The sequence below is a fragment of the Tauraco erythrolophus genome, chromosome 10, assembly GCF_009769465.1.
Source record: "Tauraco erythrolophus isolate bTauEry1 chromosome 10, bTauEry1.pri, whole genome shotgun sequence".
NCBI lineage: Eukaryota > Metazoa > Chordata > Aves > Musophagiformes > Musophagidae > Tauraco > Tauraco erythrolophus.
Window position 1 is genome coordinate 24,257,838 of NC_141474.1, and position 21,999 is coordinate 24,279,836.

The 21,999-nt window shown below is 45.6% G+C and overlaps 1 protein-coding gene across 4 annotated transcripts in view; it reads right to left on the reverse strand.

Moving 5' to 3' along the window:
• ERI3 (ERI1 exoribonuclease family member 3) overlaps positions 1-21,999 on the reverse strand; it is a 132,223-nt gene that overhangs the window by 97,850 nt on the left and 12,374 nt on the right. For 2 of the 4 annotated variants that reach the window (XM_086617391.1, XM_086617389.1), the window contains 3 exons: positions 10,321-10,437; positions 3,900-3,959; positions 1,564-1,655 (listed from right to left, as the gene is read on the reverse strand). In XM_086617391.1, coding sequence (XP_086473517.1) covers positions 1,564-1,655; positions 3,900-3,959; positions 10,321-10,437 — 269 coding nt within the window. Of the gene's footprint in view, positions 1-1,563; positions 1,656-3,899; positions 3,960-10,320; positions 10,438-10,657; positions 10,685-21,999 lie in introns of those variants that run through there. The other 2 variants (XM_086617392.1, XM_086617390.1) reach the window with 2 other exon arrangements.

Consider the following 21,999-nt stretch of genomic DNA (forward strand, 5'->3'; position numbering starts at 1 on the left):
CTCAGCTCACCCCACAACCCCTATGGCTCAACAGAAACAGGGCTCATCTTTACGTCTATTTGCCCACTGTAGAGCTCTTAAGCAAAAAAAAAAAACCCAAAAATCCACAAACCATCCAGAAAGTTGCCCACTCCATACAGAGACCAAGTTAGGATGTCATTATTTGGGAACCTTGTTATCCCACTGTGATGGTGATGGAAAGATGGGCTTTGAGCACAGGTAACCGTTCCTCACAACCATCACCAAAAGTAGTAAACTGGAGTCTCAGAACAGCAATACAGGAATAAAGAACTGAGAAAAGAGAACAGATGAGAAACAGAAGTTTAGCACATCCCTGCAGCTGTCTCTGTGCTGGTCTCTAATAAAAGTTTAAGCATAACATATAAAGAAAAACAAGCCTCGCTCTTAATTTAAACCAGTAACGTAAGAATTGGCAATATACACCAGCTCTGGACACGGCCCCAGCAGAGACACAGATTTTGACTGAAAAGCTCGCACACCACACTCCTGTCCGGAGCACGGCAAATGTCTCATCTCCACTAGCGCTTGTGCTGCTGCTTTGGTCCTCATATCTCATGTCTCGCTAATCACACCAAGAAGAGGCAAGGAGCTGCCACTCTACAAAGCTCACTCTGCAGGGAAGAACTGGTGCTGATTGCTCCCAGGACGTGTGCAGTTTATTTAGGCTTCTGACTTGGGGAAACCAATGTCACACAGAAAAACCAAGTAACACTACTAACGAGTTGTGGATGTCAGTTTAGCATCGATGTGTCAAACCCATGCTTTACCAGTGTGGTAACAACAGGAGACTTTACCCAGTGCTCCGAGGAAATGAAAAGCTGAAGCGAGATTACAGGAACCCAAATAAATTCAGCACAGTATGACGCTGATCTGCAAACACCTTACCAGTTAGACTAATCTAATTTTTAGATGTTTAACTCAGGTTTTTTAAATAACATTTTTATGTTGGTAGTCTACCTATTTTCACAACAAAACACACACAGACACTTGCAGATCCCAGTGCAGCTCCCCACCTGGTACTCTCCAGGTACAGTCACCCAGCTGCTGAAGATGACCTTAACGATAAGAACACCGATGAAGCGAGCCAGACTTGGCTTGTACTGTCTTTCCAAAGACTTCTCTGTGATTCACATCCAGTTAGTGTGCCAAGATGACAGAGAGAAAGCCTTGCATGCTGAAGTCTTGTAAGGACTGGGTGCACAGAAACAGAGCTCCACGTATGCGCTCAGAAATATCCATTCCTTTGGAATGTATATTGGACAAAAGGGAAAACATCACAAAGCTCTAGTTTAAACCTTTCTTGGAGTTCTGAAAGGATTCATTCGCTATAGGGAATATCCTAGGCAGTGATCTTGCACTGTGCCCAGCACCTACCTGTTTAAGAAACAACCCTCCACTCCCAATTACACATAGCAAACAACAATTTCCCTAAGAAGCAAAGATTGGAGACGGTTGGAGGCTTGTAAAGACAAAGACACAGGCACTACGGGCAAGCGTGGGGCAATAAAGCCCAGAAAAATCTCCCTCCCGTTCCATACTCACATCACTTTCAAATCCCAGTCTCCACAGGTCACAAAAATCGACTTGACGCTGGGATCTAAGAGGCCTTCCTTCGCCATCCACTCGTCAACCCTCTGAAAGGAAGGCAAGAAAAGGGGATGAGTTTTGCAGAGACAGGCCGAGCCACAACAGTTAAACTCAGATAAGCTGCTTGCAATCAAGAGAGAAGAAAATTGTGATCTTATCCACCCTCTCCCTCTCTCTCTTCTCTCTTTGCTTGCCATCTCGACAACAGCACGTTTGGACCTTTGAAGATTTCTGATAGGAGACATCAGGCAACCAGAGCAGAGATGATCTTATCAGACACGGCAGCAGCTCTGTTTGTGGAGGGATGGAAGTTGTGCAGCGTTAACGGGACGATACAACTATGCCGTTACCCGGCATTCCTCCTCCGCTTTTCCTTTCCCTGCACCAAATGGGCTCACTGTGAACGTAACTTGTGTCCCCTCCAGCGAGGAAAAAACACGGGCATCCTTGGACAGCACCCTCACCTACAGCATTTCTCACATGCTCCGATTCATACAGCTCCAAGGGGATATGGGAGAGGAGGAGAAAGGGAAGGGCTGGGCACACACTGGCATTGTGTCACAGTAACAAGCAAAGCCACACTTTGTCCCGTTCCTCTCCAGGCTGGGTCTCTCTTTCCTTCTTACAGTTCTGAGGAGGTGGTTGTTCAGGGTACAGTGTGGATTTAAAGTAAATCCACTGTTCTGATCAACTTCCTATGGGAACAGCTGTTCTGGATCCACTTCAGAAATGGGCCACGTTAATCTGGAGGACACACACCCACCTCGGGGATTAACCAGGAAGAACTAACCTAGACTAAAACCCCTGCACAGACACTTATCCAGCTAGAACTAGCAAATGACGTGCCCAAAATCTTGCAGGGGCAGGTGACTGGCGATCAGTTGCTATTATGCAGCCTCAGTAGCAGCATTTCCAGTGCTTCAACAAGAGAAATCCCTCCTCTTTTCCCTCACTTGACACCTTCCACTCCTGAATAAACTACCATGCCCCAGAAGCTGCCTGACCCAAATCTCATTTTAAGCTAGAAACATGCTGTGGTATGAACGTCTTTTCGGTCCAAATAAAAAAAAAAAGTAAATCTACAGAAACGTTTCCACACTCTAAGAAGCTCCTGTAGAAACAGAATGAACCATTTTCCATAATGCTCTAGCAACGATGTACACTCACCCATCAAGGCAAAGAGGGCTCTCCCTCCTGGGGAAGCAGGCACCGGTATCCGTATGCTCACGGACACGCACCGCTGCTACTGCTCTCCGGAGAGCACCAGGTGGGGGTTTGCATGGATGCAAGATGTCACCTTTGCAGAGCACCGTCTTTGGCCTCGTGTCACGGCTGCAGCCTCTCCGGCAGAGGACAGCGCTTCTTTCTGTGACCGATCATACAACCCTCTGGAGCAAAGCTCTCCCCAGAGCAGCGCTCAGCCCCTCAGCCACGCTTCGGCCTCCCGTGGGCTGCCGGGATCTTCCAGCCAGCCCCGCACGAGGCTCCCCGGAGTGAAGGACAGCAGCAATAACCTTTCTAAACTCCCTGATGTGAGCGCCCATGAAGTGCTGTCTCCACAGAGGATTTTAAAGCCTTTAATTTGATTTCCTCACATAAGCAATTGTTGCAATTATTCTGATTAGGAACAATTAGGTAACACAGCAGTGGAAATCCTGACAGAGATGATGCATCGTACAGCAACCTGCAGCCCAAGCGGGCTCTGCTTGAGGAGGTTTCCTTCACTATTTGACTACCAACAAAGATACTGATGGAGAAATACTTCCAAGCTAATTAAGCCCTAAATGCTGTAGGAATTCAACATTAAGCAGATGGCATTATTAGGGCTATATCTGCATTCGCACATCCTCCAGATTAGATTTTAGAGGCATTTTCTTTCTATAGTACATGTATTATTGAGCATTTAAATAGGTAGAAAAAATTAATTTAATAAAGGGCTAAGGGAGGGGTCAGAAAATGAAGGCAGAAGCTCCCAGAGCCGTGGTCTCGAGCAATGTCTTGGTGCTTTAAAACTGGCTCAAGCAAGAATCGCCTCTTCTCCTATCTACTGGCAGGAGTTTGGATATCTTGTCAGCACCCTTGACATGAACAGCTGGAGATGACAGATCAATGGTTCAATACTCTCAGCAGCGTGTCACCAATGTGACAGCAAATGTTATTCTAATGAAGCTGTAATCATAGTCAAATTACGCGGTTCGATTCTCAGCAAGGGGAGGGTGCAGGGAAAGAGATGAAGAGCGGACAACAGGACCAGAGGTCAGAGTTCAGGAACTAAAGGTTACTCTGCCTACCTCAAGCACTTGCTGGAGGCTCGGCTGCCCATCCACCATGCCTTGAATAATCCCAGTCAGCTGAAACGAGAGACAAACAGAAAGCAGGCATCAGAGCAGCACTCAAAAGATCATTAGAGAGGTCTCCTCTCCTGTCCATCTTAACTGCAACCAAAACATGCTCCTGTGACCCATGTGGACATTGCTGAGAAGTCGGCCACAGCACAGCGACCCTGGCAGCTCCTCAGCCACAGGCAAGGGCACAGCTTCATCCCAAACACACAAATGTAGGGGGGTTCCTACCCACACCATAAACCAACAAACTCTCAGCAGGGCAGGATCTGCCTGGGGAGTGTGGTGCCCTCTGTTCCATGCACCAGCATGATGCCCAAAACGCTGCCCCTTTTCCACATGCATTTCGCCAGTTCTGATGTTGCCCTGACTTACAAAGGCAGTGGTAACTACTGGGGTCTCTGGCCCTTCCCCTGCTACCGCGGTGATGCCAAAATTGCACAGCGTTAGGTGAACAGAACGGACTGCTATTGGTAAGCGAGACCCAGCGTGGACCCAGCCACTCTCCCCTGCACGGGGCAGCCAGCACGAGTGCTTTCCCCTGGTCCATCTCAGCATCCCTCTGCATTTCAAAACTGTATTTAAAACAACGGAATGAAATCTGAAGAAAACCACTTTCTTCCAGAACCCTGGTCTACTCTGTTTTTTCAGGAGGTTCCTTAGGAACAGGTCCTGCCTACAGATGGTCCTACTGACTGTACCTGGGCTGCTTGGCTGTTTAAAGCTCAACGCGCACATACAAAGATGCAGTCTCATGGGCCTCTGCCTGCGTCTGCCCAGGGTAGCTTGAGGCACATGGAAAACAGATAATTTTCCTGTCTGCCTTCCAACTGACAAAACTGTCTTTTAACATATTGAATATCGGAGGTCAGTAGCTTGCCATCAATGCACCCAAGTAATTAAAAAAATCATTATTAAAACAAGCGCACACTACAGGATTTCACTTCATATGGCACTTTCCTCAAGCTACACATCTCACACGTTTTCATAAAATAAAGGTCAAACACAGCCTAGGAGCACACCCCGCACATGCATCCGAGCCCCCAGAAGCCACAGCATCCAGTCAGGAGGTGCTGACAGCCCACCACCACCCAGGAGTAACTCTGCCACGCAGAACAGCTCAACCTACTCGTAAAACATAAGCCCTCTCACAAACCACAGGGCTCTGCTTTATTAAGTGTGTGGCAACTGAAAGAAGCTCTACCTCTCTGTTTCTTTGGCTGCTTGGCTTACAGCACTGAACTCGGAGGAAGGGATGAAAAAAAAAAAAAGAGATTAAACTCCAATTAAACTGTAATTACATTTAATGAATACCAAATACCTGACTCACTGAATAAGCTGTAAGTGGAAAGATTATTTTCTCACAGTGACTTCCATGGAATGGTAATATATACCTTTTAGGGAAAGTATTTTAATTTTAAGAATGTAGAGTTCCTCTAGGTGGGTTTCTCAAGTTCATCAAGCCATTATGAGGTGGAATTTTAAGGAAGTGGAGGGACACGCACACTCTTTCATATTCCAGAAACTGTTTTTCTATTAATCTATATTTTAATTGGGTAACGGCTGCTACCTACAGACTTCCCATACTCTGAGAGGCAAATACATTCAAGAGATTAACACATGGCTCTTTACAGCAGTTTTTAAAGCTCACTGGCTTGTTCTTTGCTTTTCTTGCCATCTTTCTCTCCATGCATTCACCTGGCAGAGGTGGACAGCTCACCTGCTGCAAAGTGCTGGCTCTGCCTCTCAGAAGGCAGCTCAAATCAAACCTCTGAAAGTGGCTGGCTGAAAGACAAGCTTTTTGGAAATGATCCTAGAACAGTTTGGGTTGAAAGGGATCTTTAAAGGTCATCCAGTCCAACCTCCCTCCTACAATAAGCAAGGACATCTTTAGATCAAGTTGCTCAGAGCCCCATCCAACCTGACCTTGAATGTTTCCAGGGACGGGGCATCTACCACCTCTCTGGGCAACCTGTTCCAGTGTTTCATCACCCTCATCGTAAAAGAATTCCTCCTTATATTTAGTCTGAATCTACCCTCTTTTAGTTTAAAACCATTACCCCTTCTCCTGTTGCAACAGGATCTACTAAAGTCTGTCCCCATCCTTCTTATAAGCCTCTTCTAAGTATTGAACGGCTGCAAGAAGGTCTCCCCAAAGCCTTCTCTTCTCCAGGCTGAACAACCCCACTCACTCAGCCTTTGTTCATAAGAGAGGCGTTCCACTCCCCTGAACATTTTTGTGGCCCTCCTCTGGACCCACTCCAACAGGTCCATGCCTTTCCTATACTAAGGATGACAGGCAACCTTTTGGGTATCACAGTCAGCACAGATGTAAATGGCTTCTACCGCTCTGGGCACCTTCGGGATTGCAACTGCTCAGTGCCGCACCCTTGATGGCCACAGGAGGACAGGGTGAAATGGCCTCATCCAGACATTTCCCATCAGGAGGGGGGAGGGACAGGAAGGCGGACACAGAGGTCCCACCACAGACTCACTGCTTGATCTTGCCCAGGACTCCTTCCCTGCCAGGCCAAGCAAAGTACCAACTTATCCACAAAAGAACACATCGCCAAGCACACACGCATGCAAGATTCACGGGCGGAAATTGCATACACGAATACAAAGGGATATACCTGCTTCATGGGTACATTTCAGAACAGGTCTGAGTGCTCAGAAGGGACCATATTTCTACTGTCTCACCCTTTCTGATCCTTTCTGTTATCAGTCACATCCATCTGTAACACTCAACTCAGTGCACTGGGTCTCTGCAGCATTACCTGGTCTTGCAGCTTCGATAAAGTGTAAAAACATAAAACTGCACAATTGTAAAGTTTCACTGGTGATCTCAAGAAGCACATGGTACTTGGGAACATAAACAAGCTATAAGGCATTTATCTTTTTGTACTTTTATTGTCTGTTCCTTTGAGAAAAAAAATCAATAAAAATTAATCATAAAACCAGAGCAAAGTACCATGAAAAAGCCTGTACAAGCACCTTCTGCATAGAGGGAATCTTTCACTTAAGCACCTGGCATGAACTTTCTTGGGCATCGGACAAACCACTTGCATCTTCCAAGAGGGCACGATGAGCTGTATACACCTAACAACCGCTTTTAACCACTTGCAAGCACTTTCCACCTTCTCTGTCTAAACATTCAGCACATCCCTCATCATAACCTTGCTGTTTTACAGAAGCAGGTCAAGATAAAGGGGACCAGAGGAGGGCTACAGAGCAAGCCAGCACAGGAAGATGTGCTACTGGCCATTGATGTCGGAGGACAACGGCCCTCCCCTGGGCATTGGGAAGCTGGAGCCTCCTGTAGCCAGGGGAGAGCGCAGACACCCCAAAAGCTAAGTAAAGGGATGTCTTGAGGGTAACCACAAGCTCTCCACCCTTGCAGACACCCTTTCCATGCTGTGCCATTTTCTTCAAGAAGGAAGAGGGATGTGGGAGGTTCTCTAGATCCAAGAAGTAACGTCACACAACCCCAATAAACCTCTCACACACAATCTACACCAAGCAGTCCTACTGCTTCCCGACAAAGGAAGCGAGCAGAGGGGAAGGGGGAAAGCAGCAGCACAGCAGACAGGCTCCCGTGTAATGTCAACACCACTGCTTTTCCTACAGAGTTTATCTGGGAAACCATCGTATTTCTACTCCAAGACAGTTTGCTGATTACCTAAGCACTTGTCTCTGGTGTACAATCTGATAATCAGGCCTGGTCTTTCTTCGTAGATAAAGAGGCCAATAAATCTCACCCTTTGTAAGTAGAGGTGCCTAGACAAAGCCCTTTACTGGCATTTAGCAAAATGGGTATTTTTCAGAAACATAAAACAGCTGAAAGTCAACGACAAGGGCTGGAGCTGTGCAGGCAGCGGCTCTGCAGGAACTGGACACACAGCACAACCCGCTGTGTCCCCGGGGTCTCAGAGGAACCTACACCAGCAGCACAGGGCTGACCCCTGCATCTGTCTAGCACGAGCCACCAACCCTATGCAGCCACTACAGCCTCCGCAAAAAAGCAGCTGCAAATACAGAAGGATATTTTTGCAACTGTTTAGTAAGGTCCTCAGTACAACCAGCTCATCCGTGGCTCTTACGGCAGGGTTTCAAAGTCAGCCCCAGATACAGGGCTAAGGAACAAGTCCAGTCCCCCCTCCAGCATGATCCCACTCCCTGGACCTCATGGCAGCCCCTGCAACAGGGAGGGGGACCACCAAGCCAGAAGGGACAGGGGTCATGCCGTGCAACGAGCGGCATGGGCACAGTTGGGGGTTGCCCAGGAGCTGGTGGCTTCCAGGCTAGGATTAAAACCAGCTCCCTAATCAACACTGTTAACAACAAAGAATTTGCCAAACCTGGCATGTTGGATCATTTTGTGCCACCGATACACACTAGTGGGAATTGTGCGATCATTTTGCCTGCTGGCCTCAGCACTGCCCATTTTTATTCAACTCCGGACACAAGACACCTGACTGAAGTCATCAGCAGAATCTGCAGTGCAACACTGCAGCTGGGATGCTCATGCCTCTCCTGAGGACTCCTGAAAACGCATGGCCAGCACACACACAAGGCCTTCCTTCCTGAAGGGCTCCACGCAGGAGATACGAACCTGCAAAGACACAAACAGCTGCTCCAGGCTCACAAGAGAAGGCAGAGAAACTGGCACCACGGTGACAGAGCATTACATGGGCTGAATGTCTCTGTCACAAGCTTGGTATCCAGAGAACCTCTCGATGTCCTCAGGCTGCAGCAGGCTGGAGGCTCCATTCAGCCTGGACAGCCACACCAAGCAAGTCCTGCAGACTCTTGTGCAACAACATGGCTGCAATCTTTGGCAGTGAGGGGAAGGATGCAACAGAGGAATTTCCAGACAAAAGAATTTAGTGGGAGCTAAGTAGTGAGACAACTTCTCTCTAGAATTTAGATGACAAGCAAAACGGATGTTCTAGGCTCTACTCTAGAAGATGACGTTGCTCCTAGCAAAGATCACGTGCAAGCTGTGAGATTTATCACCTTTGTACAAGCATATGTCCAGCAAGTCTCATGGGAATAAGGACAGCCAAAGTAGTTGTCCAGCCTTCTAGTATTAAAGTTGCAAAACCGTTTCCATTATAGCCCTCTGTTTTCACACATTTATAGCTTTCTGAAAGCTCCTCTCCTGAGAATAATGTTTTCTGTGCTTAGTCTTTTTTTTAAAAAAAAAAAAGTTTAAATAAAATACCTTCAGCTGGTTTTTAGTTACAAGAGAATAAAAAAAAAAAAAGAAAGTATTTGTTTTTACAATGTGGAAATATGGAAGGGGCTGGCTGGTCCTGGAGAGGACTCCACCTAACACAGAGGAGTCATTTTTCATTGAGTTAGTACACACAGGACAAGTACTTCAAGGACCTAAACCTGTAGCCATGGAGGTCAGGAAAACACAGCATGGTGTCGATGATCCCAGATGAGACTAGGACAGAATGAAGAATTTGGATACCTTGACTCCCATAGTCAGTACTTCAGCCGCTGACCTGGCCAATATTGAAACAACAGAGTAACAGCAAAAAAGCCCAAAGCAAAAGGAACTTAGAAATTTTATTTTCATGGCTACAGCAGGGAGGAAGAATGCGCTTACAGAAACAGTTAACTTTGTGTTGAGTGAAGAAAACGTAATAAGAAAAAATAAAACCAAAACACAACCTCTGCCTCCCTAATCCTTTGAGTCATCAGGGATCGCATTTACCACCTTCATCCTCTCGTCTGTATCTGAGGAGAGGTGGCCACAGCTTGCGAGCAGCTGTCCTCAGCAACAAGAGCAACCAGGTAACAAGAGGCCACTTCTTCAGCAATCACTTCAAGTGCCCCACAAGCATGACATCAAAAAGAAAGTCTTAAAAATACAGACGTGGTTTACCCTACCACTCTGAAGGACTCATCGAATCCCAACAGGCAGGCCCACAGGAGAGTCATTTATGGCCTCTGAACTGTGCAGTAGTATGACACTTTCTTCCCTCGGACCACGCTCCCCCAACCTTCCTCGCCAAAGAGCAGCATGGCAAAATCATGAAGAGTTCACAGAGAGGCTATAGGATTTTGAGCATTGGCTAACGAGTGCTTTTATTTTGTGGTCATCCAGGAAGATGTTTGTTACTTGTAAATACAACTGATGTTAGTTAGTGGATCACCGCTAGAGTTCCTTATGAATCCGAACCAAGGTCTTTACACGCTACTGCCATGACAAAAGATGATTCCCCTTGTCCTTAACTCGAGGCTGGCATGACACGCTGCCTTGCTGCCGCACCGTGAAGAGGCGACCCCAACCCCTGGTGCAACAGAAACCTGCTTCCCAGGGAAACTCTTGGAGCACCGGGGAACCTTTGCACTTTACCTCTGTACAGAAGGGCGTAAGCTGGGGATGCACCACAGGCTGAACATACATGTGAAAGGTGGATTCGATCTCCATCGTCCTGCCATTCAGCTTCAGGATAGGGAATTCGATGATTTCCTGAAGAGGGCAAAAAGAAAAGCAGCTGTTCATTCAAAACAAACGAAAATGAAGCTAGAAATGATCTCATCTAGCAAGCTGGCTGTAAAAAGAGGGGCCTGACAGTCCCAAACAAAAACGAGACTGACATGAAGCTCTGCGCTAGGAGGGGGAACGTAGTGCCGGAGCACAGAGCGCATCCAACACCGCCAGCATGGAGGATGACGGTGCCGACACTCACCGCAGCTGGGAGGGGTGGTAGGGACGTCTCTGTGCTCAGTGCTGCAAACACACACATCGCTGCCCAAGCCAAGCCTCAGGAAGACAGTCTGGCACCACTCGCGTGTGCTGGCACCACCCACGGAACATGGAGATGGACCCGCAATGGGCTCACGTCTGCGCAGCACAGACAGCCCAGGGGCTGTGGCCCCCCAGACCAGTCCCATCCTCTCCACCTTGCTGTCCTTTTGGAGGACACCCAGACAAACAACAGGAGCTACTTCCATGAAGCATCTCCTTCCCAGGAGAAGCTAAGAGCACTGCTCTCCTCCAGCAGAGGAAGGAGAGGAGCTGGAAGCCCTCCCTCTAAATCCATCCCTATGGGATATGGCACAGTAGCGAGCCCTGCTTAATTTTCCTCTTTGTAGCCAATTATGCTGATAGGGAAATAAAAACGTTCCTTCATCAGAAGAATGTTCAATTATTTGAATAATCAGCAATCAAAATTTACATGGACCTGTTAATAAAAAGTTTAAACAAATCCAGCTGCGATGGATTTCTCAATTATTAAAAAATATGCATGAAATTAAAAAAGCCGATCACTGAATAAAAACGATAAAATTCTTTGTGTTCACCCCCCTCCTTCTCCACTCCCTCTCCTCCTTCCAGTTTAATGTAAGAGGAGAAGTGACAATTTGTTTGGTGTCTTTAAAGAATAATTTGTCTATGTTATTTAATAGAGATGCATGGCACCAAGGTTCTGGAGTGCAAATGAGCCCGCTGAGTGATATCCATGCAACAAGCCTCTCAAATCACTTCTGGAGAGAAACAGAGAGAGGGAGAGAGAATAAAAAAAATATTGCTTTTTAATATTCAAAACAGTTTGCAAAATTTAATCAAAGCAGAGCAAAAGCTAACATTTTTACCACTTTGACATTTTTATTAGCGCTTTCATAAATTTTTAAAACATGAATGGAATTAGTTTAACAACAAAAAAACTGCCTGAAAACATCTGGAAGAGACAAATAAGAAATAATAAAAAATAAAAAAAAAATCCAACTCCTGTGAGTGAAATTAGCATGTGGAAAATGCAGCCGCTGCAGAGGAACTAACACAGTTTTTGGACCCTGGCTGCAACCCTCACGACCCACAGGCGGAAATTATCGTGAAGTCACACATATGAGCTGATGACATCACCACCCCAGCAGGCAGAGGCAGGGCAAAAAGCTGGGTGGGTAAATGGAAACAACAAATAATTTAAATAGCCAGGAGAAACACCAGATTTCCTTGGTGGACAGAGCCGGTGGCAGCAGCAGAGCAGCTCCCTGGAGCAGCAGGCACACAGCCCAGGTGGGGCACGTGTGGAGCACGTGCTGCTGAGATGGAAAGTTAGAAAAAAATAAACTAAAATAAAACAAAGCGGTAACAGTGCTGAAGTGCCCAGGTGTAGACACCAAGCAGTCAAGCTGCAGAGGATGCAGGGCTTAACCATTTCCCCGCGGTCGGCTGTGCCACGCTCGGTGCGTGCTGCGCAGGCTAAGGCAGAGCGGAGGTTTGGACGCATCCTTCCCCACAGCCGCACCACCCCACCAGGAGTCACCAGGTTTCCCCAGGAAAGAGATGAAACTCCATCCGTGGGCTGGAAGGGGAGAAGGACAGAGGCAAAACACCTGAGCATCGCCCAGATTGCCTGCTGTGGTGCAGCCAAACTCACCAGCCTCAGCCACGCAGGAGAACCCGTGGAAACAGGGGAAACTCGATCTGAGTAAGAAACGCTGGACACAGCCGATTCTCCCTTCAAAAGAGCTACCACAGATAGGGTCCGAACACAGCAAGTTTCTGTTCAGAAGGAAAATGGACTGCAAAGTTTGAAGCCAATGGACAGGACATCGTAACAGAGCCAGGATAACACCACTCCATCCTTCAAACCAGGCTGGGGTGGCTCACTGCCCCTTCGCTCTGCACCCCACTCAGGGGGTGACCGTGGAAGCCCACAGCAGGGCAGGATGAGCATTCCCCCTCCCCGAGACAGACACGCACTAGCTGGATTTCAGAGCAGGGCTGTGTTGCAATGCCGAAGTTGGTCCTAAGGGACCAGGAACATTCTCAGGAGCCATGGAGCAGCTGGATGCAAAGTGAGACTGAAAGACAGCCCTGCTGCTGGTCTGACACACAAAGGCGTCACTCGCTTTCCAGAATCAAAGGCAAAAAAGCACTTCCAGGAGGGTCAGATTAAGACAGACAGAGGAAATAAAAAGTCGTACTAAAAAAAACGTGGAAAATTTCACAATATCCAGAATTACTGCAGGTCTGTGGGAAGTGTGCAGCCAGGAGTGGGGGTGGAACCCCGAGCCACTCGAGCGCCTCTGGAGAAAGCGCAGCCACTCTTTTGGGCTTATTTGGTCAGTTTTTGAAGAAAGTGGTAAAGGACCTTTCCCAAAAGGCTGTTTATCTGCACGCTTCCTATAGCGGAGATTTTTCCAGTCTCTGGCAGTGTTTGCTCGACTGGTATCTAAGGCAACAGATACCAGCCCCATGAAATCAGCCCCACTCCTCACTAACGACGTTAGCCAGTCCTGCAATGAAATTTAACCTGTGACACTGCTGTACTTTTCATTTAAACTTTCATTTGGAGAGAAGCAGTGTTTGGAGACCCTGCAGTTTGTCCTGCTAATAAAGACAAGTGTTGGGACCTTTAAAGGTGCCATTCATCTTTTGCCTTTATTAAATTCAATTTTCTTAAGCCCATGATACATCATGAAATTAAGAGTTGACATTCCTGCAGAAACAAAAATATCTATCAAACATAAACAGAAAGGGGGGGGGGGGGAAAAGAGGCCTCTATTACCAAGAATTTATGGCTTAAAGTTGATCTGTTTCCACTTTTTTTCCTCCCTCTCTCTTTTTTTTTTTTTACGAGCATATGGTTTGTTTTAGATATCCAAAATGTTATTACAGATCTAGAATTTCATTAGTAATTATTATGAAATGGTGAGCACTTAGACACACACACACAACCCCCAACAGACGGTGATGCAGGAAGGCAGCCGGGCGCTCTCTCACGTTTCACAGCAGCCTGGTGAGCTCAACACGCTCAGCTCCATCTCCACGGTCAAGAACCTTCGCTGCTTCTTCCCAGGTGGGAAAGGTGGAGGTGAGCAGCGCAAGGGAATGAAATGAGAGGTTCACTGCTACCCCTTCTTTTATCAGTCTGATCATCTGTAAGCACTACCTTGAGATCCCCACACGTTTACAACCACGTTCCAACTTCAGCAGTGATTTGTGCCAGCAACATTTAGGGCTTCTAAGTCTTCTCCCTTCACCCTCAGCTTTTCCTTAGAGTGCAACCAGAAGTTATGGATGTGCTGAAATAATGCTGAGGGTGTCCAGAGGCTGCAAATAGCTGCAAGCTACCAGAAGAACAAATGTACCCATTTGAATTTTGCGAGCACTGCAATTAGGTATTTTATTTAGCACTGCAAAGTAACTTGAAAGGAAATCCAGGATTCAAACCACCAGCAATAAATAAGCAGCTTTTTATTTTCCTTCCATTGTCACGAAAAGTTGAACCTGTTTTCTGTTGAGAAATTCTGCACGCGACTCCCAATTACAAGGCATTTGCATTTATATTGTTGGAACACAGAGCTTCTAAAATCAATATTAACACGCTTAAAGAAAAAGACGTCGGCACCCTGTCCCTCCCCTCAGCTGCGCCCCCCAAACACGGCAACAATAGGAACCTACAGAGCCAGAGGCTTATACATATCCATTACCAGGTCCACTCTCTTTACAACAATCTTGCATTTATGATTTCACGGTACTTCAAGCAAATCTGTAACAGCTTGCTCAGAATTTTTCTCTTTTAAAAAAAGATAATAAAATGTTCCCCCAAAAAAACAGGTCCTAGGTGGAAGCCTCCCATATAACCTGGCTGTCCCAGGCCAGTGGGCTGAGCAGGAGGAGGAGGCTAGAGGGTTTCTGCAGAATGGCTGGGGACTTCCTTTTAAGAGGGATTTGAAAAATTCATAAGGGCATGTGAAAGCACTGCTATAAACTCAGCCTTTCCCTACCCAATCATCCTAAACGAAACTGTCCTCTCTTTAACATTAGAGCAGGGATGCACAAATTCAGTTGTCTTGATCTTGCTAATGAAAGACAAACAAGCGCACAACTATACTCGCTAAATAATTTCCTGTAATGGACAGATCTCTGGAGTTCAGAGAAAAAAGCACCTGAAGTTACACTAATTCCCACAGAGGAATCTTTTTGCTTATCCTTTTGGATCTGGGGAACACCAACATCATTAGACGAAAAAAAAATACGGAGCCCAGAAAGAACTTTCCAGGTCTCAAAATCTTTTTCATCCAGAAGCCCATGTAGGAAGCGGACAGGGCTCACTTCAGGACACTGATTTATATATTTGAGGAAGAACGTGTAACCTATTCAGTTCAAAAACTACCACAGAATAATTTATCCCTTACGTCCACCCCCATGTGAAGAAGTTTAATAAACACAAGAATAAAAGATGCCCATAAAAATCAGAGCTGACTGTTCAAAATGCAATAAAAACAAGCAGAGGCCATTGAGAGAAAGGGATTTTTTTCTGATCAGGAAAAGCATAAAACTTCCTACCAAAAGACTCTTTAACGCCTTTGAAAAAGGTAAGGACAGAAGAGGCAAGGGAGTCTCCATGGAGGGGACACAGCCTCAGCACCAGCTTATTTTGTTCAGGGATGCTTTTTCCCCCCACTCTTTAAAGAAAAAAAAAGTCATTTTATGCACAAGGAGCTTATTTCTTAAACAAACACTTGTGTTTTTGATTTACACCACGGGCTGCTCCTAAATAATTTATGGCGGGTTAAATTTATTGCACAGCCCTGGCCGGCTGCAAATTCGAATTGCCAAATAATTAGATTTTAGGGCAATGCTTATAAATTATCCGCCGATTTGTCCGGACTTGTTTGTCAGTTGCTTTGTGCTTCAGGTCATCTTTGGCATTTCGCTGTTTGTGTTTTAATTGCTGATTTACACTTTGACAGATGAGAGTTGATGCCTCCAAGATCGGGGAGGGGGCGGGGGTTGAAGAGCAGGAAGAATCAGAGCTTTTAAAGCCTTGTGATTTTCCTTTTTTTCCAAGGCAATTAAAATTGAAAAGGAACATAGTAAGGACAGCACTAGCCTAACAGATCTGCCTCCCCAGTTTCCATCCTCTGCCTTAATTATTATTTTAACTAAAGTCGTTTCCAAGTGAGCAGCCTTGCACTGGCCCTCAGGGGCAGTAACCAAGATGACCTCATAGGTCTTTTCCTCACTTCTAAATTTTTATTTAACTAACCAAAACAAGTACTATAAAGGCAACACCTCTGCAGCGGGGGACAGCAGGACTTCTGCTGAATCAGGGCTATGCTGACTTTACAAAGGATGCCCACCTGCGCACATGGCAAGGAGTCTCTCTGTGCTTCTGTCCCGGTCAAGTTACTCCGTGTACTGATTAACCCTGTCAAAAGGTCTTTGGGGAAGCAGCTGACCCCCAAATTCCTTTTTCCATCACTACCTAGCTTAACATACACACATGCACACACCCAACAATTTAATATATTTAAACAACTGTTATATCCTGAAAAAGCGTAGAGAGAAATACACATCAAAATCAAAACACAAGAGAACCGGCAGGAATATGGAAAGATCACAAAACACGGGATAAGATGATGCAAAGGCAAATTCTGCTACCTGCTCATTGAATATCCAAGGTTTCTTCCTCCCCCTGCTCTTAGGTGAACCTCACTGCGTACCCACAACACTCAGGCACTGGAGCCCAATGTCAGAGGCTGGATTTCCTCAAAGAGAAATTCTTAGTTGAAATTTGGGTTCTGCACTGGCATCAAACCTAGCTCTTATTTTCAGGTGCTTCTTTACAAGTGTGAGGGTGAGGGACCATTTCTCTTTCTTTAATAGAAGCTGAAATTCCCATCTAATCACATGCCTCCAGGAGCCTGAGCTTTAAAACAGACATCTAGTCCCTGCACCTGCCCAAGGGCAGCATCACCTCCCCTTAAATCATTTCTGACTTTGTCTAGGCTGTTTTTACAGACTCCAATAAGAGAGACTCACGCACTCCCCAGGCACTTTGTCCTCCAGTTTCATTAGTCTTATCACTGGAAAGTTTTTCCTAATGTCTAATCAGAATTTCCCTCGTTGTTGTTTAAATTCATGACCGCTCTTCCTACCCACAGCAGACAGGCTAGAACACTACCTTTCTCACTTCTGTAACAGAAGACTCACCATACATACCTTTCTCTTCACTGCACTAAGCACAATGCCAAAGCCTGCTCTTGAAATGGTCTCAATTTTTTTCTTTTCTTTTTTTTTTAAGTATGGAGTCCAAAGTTTCCAAAGTCTCCATACTCCAAAGTATGGAGACTTTCCCCAGCTGAGGCCTCTTCTTACAGGATCAAGAAAAGGAGGATCCACATCTTGCAAATGACATTTTTCTTCCTCAACTTATCACTGTGGTCTTTGGCACTTCTTTCATACCTGCCATTGTACCTGAAACCTTGATGGCTGGCTCACAACCCTTGTCCTGCCATCCTGAACAAAACTTTTGCTAGTCATTTGCTCCCAGGCTGGTTCCTGCCTCTCAACATCAGCATCAGCTCACCTGCCAAAACACACAAAGCTATTGTGATCTTTCCAGCAGCACCCAGATATGGCGAGTAAGGCAGAACCTCCCTCCTCTTTCCACACCTGGGATGAGAAATACAGACACCAACATTTCAACTTGCTTCTTCAAGCACTACTGACATATATTCAACCACCCAGAAAATCTCCACCGACAGAGCCAACAACAATGTAAGCTTGACAGTTTGGGGGAAGTTTAGTACTCAAACGAGGTTACAAACAGTGCACACACACTTTCAAATACTACCTTTCTATTGCAAGATGACAACTACACTATATCCTTTTTCACGTCCACTCCTTTCTACCGCAGGCAACCAGCCTGTGCAGTCCCCGTTGAAGAATTATCAAATCATTTCAAGACCCAACCTCTTCACCTGATATTGAGCAGCACAAACGATCAATGTTCTCAGCAACACTAAAACATCTGGAAAGGGCAGGAAGGGCACATTAGTGCATGTAAATGAACACCCAGGGTTTTACAGACATCACAACTAGTTGCTGGTGACGGCGCATTTCTGCCTGGCAGAGAGGAACTAAATAACGCAGAGCTATTTTGCCAGCTAACACATGCACAGAACAACAAAGACAACGCAGGGACAGATGCACAGCCAGCTTGGTACAAACGGAAAGAAAAGCACAAGACTTAGGCATGTCCTGTGCCCTTCTCATCAAAAGAGCTGAGTTGCACTTTATCAGGAAGATTTTGTTGAAAACTAAGAAAAGACCACCTTAACGCAGCAAAGACCATTCCCCAGGAACCACAACAGCCTGAAAAGCGGCGTCCTCGTGCAGTACTAGATAGATGCCACACCATGGAAGAACACTGCCTGTTCTTAGAACACGATGCTGGGAGAGATGCAAAATACCCCCCTGCCTCAGAGGCTGCAGATCAGCAGCAGGCACGCGCCCGTCCTCGGCGACGATACAGCACCATGCAGATGGCAGGACAAGCACAGCAAACATACAAACCTGTGGCACCCCGTTCCCTTCACTTCGGAAACGCACATGGTGCGAACATTTCCAGTGGCACACGTTACCCTCACCAGCGGCTCTACAGAGAGGCAAAGAAACCTTTAAACACAATACAGCAGACTTGCACATTCCTGAGCCAGCCTGGATCTTTTCTTTTCAGGGTGACTGCCGCTCAAACTACTTTCTGCTGTAACAACAAGTCTACTTAACTTTGCAACTTGTCACCTAAACGATGTGTAATGTTTGCACAGCTAAGGATACAGTGTTCAAACAGGACAGGTGGGGAATTGCACGCCGGGATGCATAACTGATGTGGGGTCTCCGCACGCTGCGAGGGAAAGGGCAACATGACTGATTGCTTTAAAGCAGTCATCTCATCGGCCTGTCAATAACCAGCCGAAAGCTAAGCAGGTTGGGTCAGGTTAGGACTGCAGCAATTGGCCACCTGAGTGCCTTGGTATTTTAGGCTCGTTGCTATAATAACGCTGGGTTTGTATCTTTAAATAAGAAATTACTTTGAATTCTTTTTCATACATCAGATGTCTCGCCTGGTGGTCTCATGGTTGTGCTCTCCAGGAGATTTGGGTTCAGTAACTGTTCATGTTCTCTAGCTCATTGGGTTTTAAATAAATACAGCTAATTCTGTTGCCTGAAGCCATAACCTGCCCTGTCAGATTCATATGGGTCACAGCAAGGTTGTCCCCGCTTACTGGGGGAACGAGGGAGGTCTCCAAGGCAAAATGACTGCCGTGAAGAACGCAGCTTTTGAGGGTTACACCGCACCTGGTGTCTCAGACCCTGCAGAAGCCTCTCGGAAACATTGGTCTTTTCTCTACATCTTTTAAAATGAAGACATTATTCTCCATATTGGTTAAAATAAGACGTCACAACAGTCCAAAAGAATTGCAAGAATGCACGACATAATGAAATATCATTAAAAAAGAACGGCACCTCTTTAATGTCAGATGCATCTTGTAGGATGTTGAGCTATAGATATTTGTGCACTCTTCACAAAATTTTTAACTGTTCAGAGGAACTAGCTTCAAGGCCTCAAAAAGTTTTCTCAAAAGATTGTTCAAAAAATTAACGTGAACAGAAAAATCCATCTGAAACAGCTTTTATATGAACTATTTCTTGCCACTCTAGGAACTTCATGCATTCCGACATAAGAATGGCATAACAACAGCCATAATTGGCAAAGAGATGATAAATATATTTACTTACTTTAGTAAAAAGAAAAAAAAAAGAAAAGGCTTTAAGTCACTGCGTTACATGCATTTTTAAAAGCATTTCTCTAGAAACAACACTGTAAGAAGCTGAATTGAGAACTAGGTATTTAAAACTACACCCAAGCCTAAGCTGCATGAAGACAGGTAATTGCAGATTAATATTCCACTGTAATACTAATGCACAAGAGTGCCGAGTTAAAGTTGCCATGGGAAACAAGCCTGAATTTCTTCACTTTTCAGCAATTCACAATCATCCTTAATAAAGGTTTTGGCAGGTGATTTCTAATGCACTGAGCTTAATAGCCACACAAAAAACATGCACGAAGAAAGCTGCTACACGGGGATGTCTAGATAGAATACGCACGGCCACAGCTCTGTTAGCCGCCTCTGGGTAGGACTGTGACAATCTCCGTTACTGTGTGAGCCACCTTCTGCATTTCCATCCTGGCCTTCAGCTAGGATTGCCTTGATAAAGGCTCCACAGAACACAACTTAAAAGCACGCAGAAGATACTTCGCAGCCTGCTTCCCAGCAGTCCCTCTGTAACCTCCTCCCCGCAGCAGGTTTGTGATTTCGGGGCATATTCCTCCTGGAAAGTCCTCTGAGCCTAGGCTACGGCTCCCAAGTAAGCTTGTCTGTCTCCTATCTGCTCATCTTGAGCAGAGAACTCGTCAGGGACTGCTCATCTGTAGCTACAGCCTAAATTTGGTGGAAATCAACATCTATTCCCATTACAAGGTCAGTCTATAAATCACAGCATCTCGGGAGCAGAGACACCTCATTCAGTTGGCCCTGCCATGGGAACGAGACCACAGGTAGAGCAGTCCGGGCAGTGGAGAAGCAGAGATCATTGCAGCCACTCCAGCTGCACCTGTCTGTGACTGCCAGCCAGAACCACAAGACAGATGTTCAGGGGAAAACACCTTTAATGCTCTTTTGCACCAGCGCTCAAGGAAACACAGCCTGAACCAAATTTAACCTTGTCGTGCATTTGTACTTAACACTATCTTATAGAAAGACCGGCTCCCGTTTGTTAACACGCTTTCACCCATCAGGAAATGTGCTATGATCACCCAGATTTGTTTGCACACTTAAAAATAAATTCATAACTGAACATATGCTTATTCAGAGTCTTGGTGTTTACAGTTTTATGCTGAAATGGTGAGTGATGTTGTGTATTTATTAGTATATCCAGTTTCATCTGACAACAATTATAATTAAAAATTCCCCCCAAATAACCATCAAAATCCATGCTAAACAAACTTGAAATATGCAGGATACACTAAAGAAAAACATCAAGATGTTTTTGTATTTAAAATGTGCTGTTTAAGAGAACAAGGAAAGTATTGTCTGTAAACAATTTATTCTTCCACCTCTGGTCACAACCTCCTTCAGCAACTGGAAGATCTGAACGTTTCATACCTTCCTCTTACAGAGAGTACGGAAGAGGCGAATTTCTAATTCCCAACTGATCATCAAATTTGAGCGAATCTGAGACACTGGAGTCAAGTACCTGAAAAAACTGACACGAGAAACAGCAACTTCATCATTACCAAAGCTCATTTAGCAGCTTAGCAACTCCTCGGTCCAGCTCCTTCTGCCAGACCAGGGGTGTGATACTCTTTTACACTTCCAGGTAACAGACATACAAAGCTTGAATTTTATTTGGTTTTCATTTAAGTGGCTTTAATATCTTACAGTAGAGATTAACATCCAATGTAGAAGCCTAATTTCAAATTTAACTTCGAACAGACCCAATTTCTACCTTCAGACTTTTTATGTTTAAAAGAAAAATCATTGCTTTTCATCCACTGGGCAAGACACTTGGCTTGCTGACCGAAAAAGGCACATCCACTCGCTGCATTAATAAAATCAGGTTACAGGCAGCCACGGAGCTGAGCCTGGGGAGCTCCTTAACACAGTCACTGAAAGCACTGACCACCATAAACACTGGTGTATACAAGGACAAAGGGACAAAAGAGCAAGACTCCCACTTATTAATGCATCTCCTCTTGTGTAGCTAAAGCACCATATGTACCTGGCTCTATAGGCTGACAGCATATAAAAGCAGAAGGCACTTATAAACTCTCAGCAGACAGTAAAGGAAAAAAAGTCAGAGCTGAAAAATGAAGCACACTACCACTGTCGTGGTCTGAGGTCCCACAACAACAGCTCCTACCTGACCTCACTGGGCTTTGGATCAAATTCCAAATGCACAAGGTAAGCTTTAAAGAGATGCTAGGGAACAGTCATAAACATCTCTTACTGCCAACCCCTACTGACCTTTGGCTGGCTAAAACACTACACGACACAGACTCTGCCTCTATTCTTTCAGGTTTTCCCATCTATTCATCCAGGGTAATGCAGTTAAACCCCTCCCCCAGCTTTCTCTGGGATGGTCTCATTATTCATAAATATATCCAAAAAACCCCATAAAGCTAAGCTGCTGCTTTGTGCATATAAACATGCACTTTGATTTATGGGC